Raw genomic sequence first — 9,891 nt, 5'->3', positions numbered from 1 at the left:
GGCATTTTTTAAAGGGCTGGATTGATATATTGGATTGATATATTCTTGTTTGCTAACTATGACCTCCTTGATGCAGGTGAAGGCAATGGTTTAACAGAAATTTGATGGATCAGTACTATACATATATCAGATCAGCATTAGAATTGAACTAAAATAAATACTGGTTGATGGTCAATTACCATCAATCCATTACATTTGTTAAGCTTTTGGCGAAGCACAATATCCACAACAGAGCAGAAGTACGATGAAGGGAGCAGTATTCCATTAGTTAGTAGACTGCAGACTGATAGACTGCATGTTATAACAAGTACGTTGTTTTATAATGATACTTTTTGCAAACTTCAACAGTGAAAACACAAACCTTTTGAGGTTTTATATGTTCCTGAAATGCAAGCAAAAATATGCAAGCGAAGGTTATTTATGTCTTTATTAGCGCTGACATGAGAAGCAATACTTCGGTACCAAGCCCATGCCAAAATTCTAAAAATGTTGCATACAGTAGACTACAGTACCGGAGTATTGTTCACAATACTGAACAAAATTGCATTTCCAGTGAACAGTGAGAGCGTGACTATATATTTTGAGGATTGTTGATACTGAAAATGTGTATTAATATCCTAAATTTAATAACCATAAATAAAATATTTTGCACACAGGTTATATAGGGAATAAACATCTTTATTGGATTAATGTTCCTGTGTGGAAACACTTGGAAACAGCAGTAAAACCTTAGAGGTTTAATTTATCAGAAATAACTTCAGAATTCTACCTCTGAGCCCTTTACATTAATTTATCTTTGTTTACTGATCACTAAGAATTCCACAGGTAAATGCAACACTGCTGCAGGAACAATGCACCTGCTTTGCCACATGGTGGCATTGTAGTGCAAAAAAAAAGGTTCTGAGCACTGGTGTATTTTTATCAGAATTGCAATGTACTCAGCCATACATTACACAGGGATACAAATTTGTGTCAGTGCAAGAATAAGGCCACCTCTCGTTGCAGTTAGAGTGAAAGCAGATCATTACTGGTGTCGCTTTATGAGATGCACAGAAACAAACAAAATTACTGAAATTCATACAAATGCAATATCACCAAATAGATAATAGAACACAAGAAATCATGTGATTTTAAGTGATAGGTACATTTTGGTAGTGTGGTTAGAAAGGAAAAGCTACCTCAGTTGATCTATATAGTGACAAAATAAATCTGAAAGAAAAAAGGGAAAGAGTAGAGCTGTTCACTTCCTCCTTAACACTACAAAGATTCCAATGAGGCCCAACTGTAGCTGTTTAGAGACAGTCTTAATCCAAACATCCAACATTGAATCCAAAATAAAACACTTGGACTTGAAAATAAAAATAAAAACAGCATCAAGTCTCCTCCAGAAAGAAGCAAGGACTAAGGAACAGGTGCCCATCTTCAAGTTCTGCATCTAAAAAAGTATTTCCAAAAGTCCTTTTAAAAAATTTATCATTTAAGTTTTTGCAGTTCAACAACAGTTTATTTTAAAGGAATATATAAATAAAAAGATAGGATAAGAAAAAGTCAGGATCTGGGTTCCATGCCACAGAAAACGAAGTTGCCGTCTCCCCTATGTTACCAGAAGTTCCCTGTTGTCCCACATGTACAGAAAACTTGTAGCAACCAGCTGGCACCCACCAAAAGTTCTTGATCTTTTGTTTAACAGATAAAATAAAAGTAAGATAATGCAGCTCTCACTTTTTCCTCCAGATGGTGAAGAGACGAAAGTGACAGATGCTCGTCCCTAAATACTCAAGAGATTTGGCAACTCAAACAGTTCCTCTGAGACTCTGAGGAACTCGAACACCAGCCCTTGTCTCCTTCATTAGCTGTGTTTGGGAGTTTGCACATGGCTACTCACATCCAACAGTCGCCTCATTCTCTGCTGTCTAATCAACTGAGATATGTGTTGTCGGTCAACACTCGGGAGAGCTGCAATCACCCTTCCTCGAAACATCCAATAAAGCCATGTTGAAGTCTGTTTTTCAACATGAACTTCCATCATCATTATAGTATTTGTCGTTTGTTAAACTTCCTAAAAAAAAAATTCTTCACCAGGAACATTACTATATGATAACTTTAAGTACTTAGCTGGATAACAAGATGTAAAATGAAAATCAGCTAATAAGCTACAAAAATGGCAGAAACTATCCAAGCTACACATGGATACCTACAGCGTCTGCCAGAGAAACAACGCTCAGATATGTTTCCGCAGTTGAATTATACTTGCAGGCCCACATCAATAACACTTATTCAAATATTATTCACCACCATAGGTCTAGGGGACACACCGGACATGTGACTGGAGGGGTTTCCCCTACCATATACAGGGTTTCCCCCATAAAACTTGCTAAGCCTGGTGGTAGGGCCGCTAGAGACCAACTTTGAAAAATTTTAAAGTTGACAGGAATTTTGAAATTATGACGATTGCTATTGTAAGACATTTATTAACAATACTTTTAATATACATAAAACAGTTTACAAACACAAAAATTAATAAATAAAATAAAAATAAATATAATCAATTCGTTTTCAAGTAAAATCTAACTGAATCTAAAAAAACAAGCCATTTCTGGTCACATTTAAAAGTAAAATAAATTAACATAAATAAAAAAGTGCAAACATGGCCAAGGGGGAACAGGGAACTCAGGGCCTGAAGAGGTATGCTGTGTGACCTCTTTTACTTCTTGCAAGTGATCCGTCTCGGCTTCTGAAAGAACTCCTCCAGAGCCTTACTGTAGTCAAGATCAGCCACAGAGGGACCATTTATTTTTATACGGAGGCAGGCAGTTAGGCTTTTCCCCCGCAGCCTGTTCCTGAGGTCTTTGGGTTAAACTTTGGGTTAAATCCACTACTTCGATGTTTCCCATCGCGGCTCGCAGCAGGCTGCTCCGAAGCGCTAACATCCGACGTGCTAATATCCGAAATGCTAACATCCGACGCGCTAACATACGTGCTAACTAGCTGTGGCTCTGCCTCATCATCGAGCCGCGGCTCGCTGGCGATGCTCTCCGTTTGGCCTGGGGGTGAACGAGCGGCCTCATCGTCTCCTCCAGTGCTCCCCCGACTCCGGAAAAAGAAGGAGTCCAAGGTTTTTTGACCCTTTCTCCTTGACATGTCGCGTGAAAGTTGTTGCGAAAGTTGTTGCGTGGTAGATACAGTTCGTGGTTTTGGAGGTTCAGGTGATGGAAAATACACCTGACCTCTTACCTTATGGGTTCACATACTGACCATAAGATGTCGCCATTGTGGTTTCAACCGTATCACCAGATGCAGTTAAAAGCGCAATGCCGTCTTTGGTATCATGTTTCTGGTGCATAACTTTTTCTTTTTTTTTATAAATAAACAAGCGACGCTTAGCCTGGCGGGGGGGGAGAAAAGCCTGGCGGCCAATCCAATTATAATTACTATATTTATTTATCTGACACAATGCTTTGATCTGTGCTACAATGAATACACCTCTGCGTATTTGAGTTATATTGTAGTAATCCCTTGTTGCTGATACTCCAAGTTTCAAAAAGCCTCCGCTCTCTGAAGAGACGACAGAATGGATGAGTCAAACAACTGGTAGAATAAGGATGTTAATTAGGGAAGACCAGCAGGCGTGAAGCTCAGGGTCTGTTAGACAAGAACTCCAGAGAAATAGTGACAATGCTCAAGGGGAGTGTTAAGCCTATAACAAGTGGTTCCTGGGGACATCCTTCATTCTACAAAGGAAGGCCACACTAACTGCTGTTATAAAGGAACATGTGTAAAATGGAGTTGTAACCGAGAAAAAAAAAATCTGTACATTTAGTAATGTAAATTTGTGTCATGAGAATATAGGTGCAGGTTATTAACTACCACCACAGACAAAGCACCAGTGTTTTACTCAGGTGGTGTTATGTCAGGGTCCACTCACCAACTGGAATCGTTGTCCATTGCAAAATACTTGCACTCATTTCCACTTGCTGTGGAAACTTTACTGTTGGTCTGTAAGTTCAAGGCTTGACAGACAACCATCAAACACAACATCCAAAAATGTCTATTATATCATCAGGGGGCATTTCCTCCTTTTCCCTCAAGAGTCCTCAGATGTCTGCTTCTCCCGCCACCAACCAAGACCAATAAAATGGCATAAACCCGGAAATATCCATCCAGGCTCACAATCTACTAGTTCTATTCCACATGTGAATCCTATTTCCACCAACCAAGACACGAGATCATCAACTACACCTGTAGATAGAAAAGTATGCAGGCCCATAGTCTTCTACATGTCGGCGCAACTACAGAATCATGAGCCTGAAGTGATTGTTCAGGGCTCTGATCCTTTTTTAGTGAGTTTCTGGTCGTGTGTCTATAGTTTGGTGGCAGCATGAGGCTGATGCTAGTTCTCTGCACATAGACAACCTGATCCCAAACCAATCACAATGGATTGGTCTTGTCAGACTTTCTTTGACCGCGACATTTCGATGATTATTGTTCTTCAGCTGCATTTCTAACCTTTTGTTTTAACTAAATCAAAGCTTGACCATGTCATGTGATTTACTCCTTTAGCACATAAATACTAGCAAGATCACCCCATTCACTTTTAATATCATATTGACACAATTTGGCTCTTTGATAACATGCACTCCAGCCATATTCGTTTGGCCCAGTAATGTATGCCTCCATTTGGATGGTGCTATGGTTTTTGTTGTAGCTGCTTGGGATACTTTGATATAAATATTTGCTCAGATGAATAATTACACAAATAGTTGATTACCTGTCAGTTGCCAAAAGACAATACTCCTGATCAGCTTTCAATAATCAGAGACAAACCATCGATACCCACACACCTGCAGGTTTGTCTACACACACTCACAAACCAAAAGGTCATTATGACTTTAAATGAACGCTTGTCAGACAGGGGGCACAATGACAGCTGGTGTGTTCATGTCCATGGGACAATATAAGTCAATGAGAAGAAAAAGTCACTTACTCTCAGGTGAATCTTTCCTCCCTAACTTGGTGGCTGATGAATTCCTGGGTTGAGGTTATGTGACGCACTTTCTACAACATCCTTCAAGTTGCAGTTGTGCATATTAGTCCATTAGCCTAGCAACAGTTAGCTCAAAAGTGCGCCATTCCTCTGCCAGGGAGGAGAGAGCTTAGCGTCCAAACGTGTCCGTGGTTCCCAATTTTGAAAAGCGCGGTGAACCTCCGTTTTCCCTGTCCAAAAAAGTTTTGTTTCCCGAAGCGTTAGTTACAAGAGTTAATAACTGGGGTTAGCATCTTAGCTAACGGCTAACGGTCACAATGCTAACTCCCTCGAGCTGTAAGCAGCAGGTGTTGATTGTCTGCGCGTTCAGGTGATGTCGGGATAATCGGAAAAAGCAAATCTCGACTGGAGGAACGTTCACCTCAATGCAACCTTAAAGGGATAGTTCACCCAAAAGAATGACAATATACTCATTATCCACTCGCCACTCGGCCGATGGAGGGTGGCTGAAGGGTTTGAGTCCACAAATCAATTGGGACTTAACAGATATTTAGGCTAAAAAACATAGAGTCGAATTTGAATGTCAGGGCTACGGACACTTGGATGACACCGAAGGAGCAGTATGGAGGATTATGTTGTTGGATTGAATAGCTTTTAATGTAAACTTGTCAAATGTTTCAATTGTGTCATTTTCAAGCCGCATGTCCATCTTCCACAAGCACCAAAAAATGGCTTTTTCAGGCAATACACAGGTTTTTAAGATGGTTTTTGCACTATTTACATGCCTGTCACACCTGATCCTTTGTCTCTGCTCTTCATTATGATGAGAATATCGGAAAGAGGTGTCAGGGTATTGTGTAAATGCTGTTGATAAATCAATAAAACACATTTGCTTTACAGCGTCCATGTTTTTCCCACACACCGACTTCAGAGCCAGTGATCATTACCCGGTATATGGGACTTCTCCAAGAAGCATTTGAATGCACCATTTCTTCTGTTCCTTCATTTATTCTTTTTTTGTACGATTTCAAAAGCTTTTTTCTAGCTTGTCAGGATTGAAAAGGCTTGTAGTTCCCCACAGTGAATATGATCCAGGCTGATTCTCTAACTGGTTCAATCAGAAGCAAAAACATATCTCCCTTCTCTCATCTCTTCAACCAAATCACACAAATTTATTTGTTGTGAGCTCCTTTTGATAATTAATGTAATAACTAATACTGTAACATTTGTTTCCACTGTGGTGCCTCTTGGGAGACAAGACAACATCCTGCATTTGTTCATATTATGTTCGTCCAACAGTTTAGTCTGTTCTAGAAATACATTATCCTCATTTAAGACACTTCGTCTTCAGTGGATCTCCATAGCCAATGAAAAAGCAGTGACGTGTTAGCACCACCGGAGGCTGAAGTGAGCCAGGTGTGGCCACAGTTTTTATCAAATTGATATACTTTCAACCAGTTTGGAGATGATCTAATTATGTGCCTGGATAGTAAGTATATAAAGTGAATATCATATACAACATGGTTTTATTTTATAAGCATATCACATTATCTGTACATTTTCTAAATGATCGTAATCAAACAAAAACACGGTCGGACATTGAAAGCCTCATGTAGCTAAAATACAATTTATTCTTGCTTTCAATTCACAGGTCTTACTACATTTGAAACTCTTGCATTGTGCACTATGATGAACGAAGAGATATACATCAAGGCCCGGGTCAGCCTCAGTTGTCAAGGATTTAACTGGCAGATGTACAGAAACATACTTCATAGACACACTGTACAGCAGAGACAGGTCAGAAGTGCACAAGAAAAGACAAAGAAGTACATTCTCATCTCTCTAAACAGAAGGAAATATATTCCAAGTTACAGTTAACGACAATGACACACATACTAGTCATTTCTCTGTTTTTAAGCACAGACTAGAAATTAAAACTGGCATCTGTGTGGTCGCCTGAAAGCAAAACATCAGTCCTTGTTTGCAACAGGTATTTTTTCTACAAATCTAGAGTTTGACGATGGATGATGATGCAGTTTGTCACTGAGTGGGAGATCTCAGTCCTAGAAAATAAACAAGAGGAGACAGAAGAAACAGTTATCAAACATTAGCTCAAAGGCCACAGTAAATTCAGTAAAGATTCAGATTCGTTTTAGCTTCTTGTGGGTCACCCGGCTTTATTTCCTAAAATGACAGTATAGTGCAACAGCCACTATAGTTAAATTTCTGTTTATGTAGACCAATCTGGTTTTCCAATATTTGTTTTTATATGCATAAAGGAACTTGGTCAATTTACATGGTACAGAAAACACGGCAATTCTTTGGGGCCATACAAACCGAGAGATTCCCGTTGATGGATATAATGAAATATAAAATGGTACCTTACATTTTTGGAACATCAAATAAAATATAGTATTTTGGATTTGAAAGAACCATGATTCTAAGCTTGGCTTTAGAACACAAGGCAGGTACAGTGACTTGAAAGTTTGGTGTGCTAACGTACCTTTGTCTTCCCTCTGGTGCTCAAGCAATGCCGTGCCGCTTCCGTCTGCCAAACGCCTTGGCGCCCACGTTGGTGGGAACAAAGTTGTTGTATCCAAGTCCCCCCGTCCTACTCAGCAAGTCGGCCAAGCGATGGGTCACACAGGTGGATGTGTTACATCCTCGTTTCTGTGCTGTGACATTGCTTATCAGAAAGATGGTCAAACAAAGTTTGTTAAGATCAGTGCAGATATCTGTTTTTTAAAATATATTCTGTAGACAATAACAAATTAAACAGTGTGAGCCTTATAGACAGGCCATTTTCTTAATTTTCACATTCATGCATGTTTTAATTGTTGAATGAATTATATGCACGTTTCATGTAAAGATGCATTTATTTTCTTTATTGTATTGTACAGAAATGCCAATTCCACTTTAGTTGCTAATTCTTAGATCTGAATTCTCTGTCAGAATCGGATGTCAGCCAACAGCAAATAAAGCAATGATGTTTTGTAAGTAAGTCTGACGAACAGGACCCGCATGCATCAACAGTCTTGAGGATGGATAGAGCTGGATGAAAAAGCAGCTCAGGCAGACGAGGAGCAGACGGGGGGGCAGCCTCAGTTGAAGGAGCTGCCGGGGTTCTCATACTGCTCCGACAGACTTCTCTTCTTGCCAGGTGTCCCCGCTCCCACGTTGGTGCGGGGATATGTTTGCAGTTTGTGAATATCCTGGGAGAGTTTGCCCAGCACACAAGTGCTCAGGCCGGTGCAGCGCTTAGACATGGCTCTGTCCAGGCTGCCAGAGACGGAGACAAACATGCAGATACAGACTTACAGTGGATGTGGCATGCCGATAAATATGATACGTACATGTATGATCTCTTTTCTCAAAAAATGTCATGCTTTAACATTTCAAAGTCATGCTAACAAATCCAGAATTTGTAGTTTACATGCTGTACATTACTAATGTATGAGTCTAATGTTTATCATGCATATTCTCTTGTGTTCTCTGATATCATGCTGACTTTAGGACAATCTACTACAGACACATGAGTTAATACTGAATGACTCAATGAATCAATGAATGAAGTCCATGTATTGAGGGATTGTGGCAGAGAATAGATTTGCATGAATTGCATTGTGTACCTTCATAATCAATATACACCAAAGTTGAAGCTGTTGGACTCATAAACAGGAGTGCGTTAATAGAGATAAAGATATTATATGGTATATAAAGAGAATATAGAGAGATAGGTAAGAGCCATACCTGTTCCCATCAGCTGCTCGGGGGTCTTGCTCATCTGAAGTTATCTGCATCAACTCCTTGAAGGCTCTGAGAAAACTTTGAGCGTCTTCGTTTGTTAGTGTGACTCCATCTGACATCAACTCCTTGCTTGATCTGGGAAGATGAAAAGTATTGTTTGGAAAAATATATATAAATACAGCAGTAATGGAAAGTTAAAAACATTTGTTCACTTTATAAAGTTCATAGGAAGGTAAATTAATTATTTTGCATTATCAGGACGTTGCATTTCTGCTGGTGATGAAGAACAAATCATATGAAGTCATGCTTGGGAAACTGAGGAAACGAAGTTCATATAATACCTATGATTAGTAATGGTAAAAAACGTTTTTTCAAATCATTGGTTATACTAATAATTATATGAGTTTTACAAGGTTCTACCTGGATGGAGCTGCCTGTGAGACATATATCTGACAAATGATCAGCGCGTTGCCAAGAAGGAGAGTCCACAGCTTCAGCATTATCATGCCTCCCTGTGGAAAACACACACGGTATCAAACATGGTCATTTGCATTATTGCTTGTCCACAACATGTTGTACCATTACACAGATTTTCTATCGACATTCATTAACATTGTTAAATCCTCTGTCTCTGTCCCATTACATGCAGGGAGAGAAGTTTTTAGTGAAAAACTGATATTAGATGCTAGATCTGCAACTAGCCCATTAGCAGAATTGGCTGATAGAACAGTATATACCTCAGATAGTAAAATATCATCAAACCAACTGAGAAGACTCTAGGCTGTGTTTATAACCAGTAGCACCAGTACAGTAACAAGATATTAAGCTTTTACCTTCCTCAAAAACCAGAGCATCGTATTTAGTATTTCTAACATCAACAGTCTATGATCTAAAGCAGCGTTTTATCAATACTCACCATAAGATAACAAATCTTCTGCTGATGAAGAATTAAATGATGAGACTGTATCTGCTGAGCGCCTCCACAGTACAGGGTTTTATATATGTTCCCCATGGGTTTCCCTATTCACCCAGTGAGCACTTGATGATCGTCCATTGGCCAGTCAGATACTTCACCACAAGCTGCGAGCCAATCAGAAGGTCTAAGACACTCCCAGCGAGCTAATAAAAGAGCTTGTGTATTAGTTACATGTAAATAATGT

General features: G+C 39.5%; 1 protein-coding gene across 1 annotated transcript; it reads right to left on the bottom strand.

Moving 5' to 3' along the window:
• Positions 1 to 8,085: 8,085 nt before the first annotated feature.
• LOC128441139 (calcitonin-1) lies at positions 8,086 to 9,238 on the bottom strand. Its single transcript, XM_053423748.1, has 3 exons — positions 9,152 to 9,238; positions 8,735 to 8,866; positions 8,086 to 8,263 (listed from the first exon to the last, which is right to left on the bottom strand). Exons 1-3 carry the CDS (start codon positions 9,235 to 9,237, stop codon positions 8,086 to 8,088), a joined length of 396 nt encoding a protein of 131 aa, XP_053279723.1. The 5' UTR covers position 9,238.
• Between the last annotated feature and the right edge of the window lie 653 nt (positions 9,239 to 9,891).

Source organism: Pleuronectes platessa, chromosome 1 (genome assembly GCF_947347685.1).
Source record: "Pleuronectes platessa chromosome 1, fPlePla1.1, whole genome shotgun sequence".
NCBI classification, from domain to species: domain Eukaryota; kingdom Metazoa; phylum Chordata; class Actinopteri; order Pleuronectiformes; family Pleuronectidae; genus Pleuronectes; species Pleuronectes platessa.
This window is presented reverse-complemented; position numbering and strand designations above follow the sequence as displayed.

What these genes read in the sequence shown, in the direction of transcription:
- LOC128441139 (XM_053423748.1), bottom strand. Translation starts at nt 9,237, where the DNA reads ATGATAATGCTGAAGCTGTGGACTCTCCTTCTTGGCAACGCGCTGATC. An exon ending in TCACAGGCAGCTCCATCCAG is followed by an intron (nt 8,867 to 9,151) that starts GTAGAACCTTGT and finishes TCATCTTCCCAG; the next exon opens with ATCAAGCAAGGAGTTGATGT. An exon ending in CGAGCAGCTGATGGGAACAG is followed by an intron (nt 8,264 to 8,734) that starts GTATGGCTCTTA and finishes CGTCTCTGGCAG; the next exon opens with CCTGGACAGAGCCATGTCTA.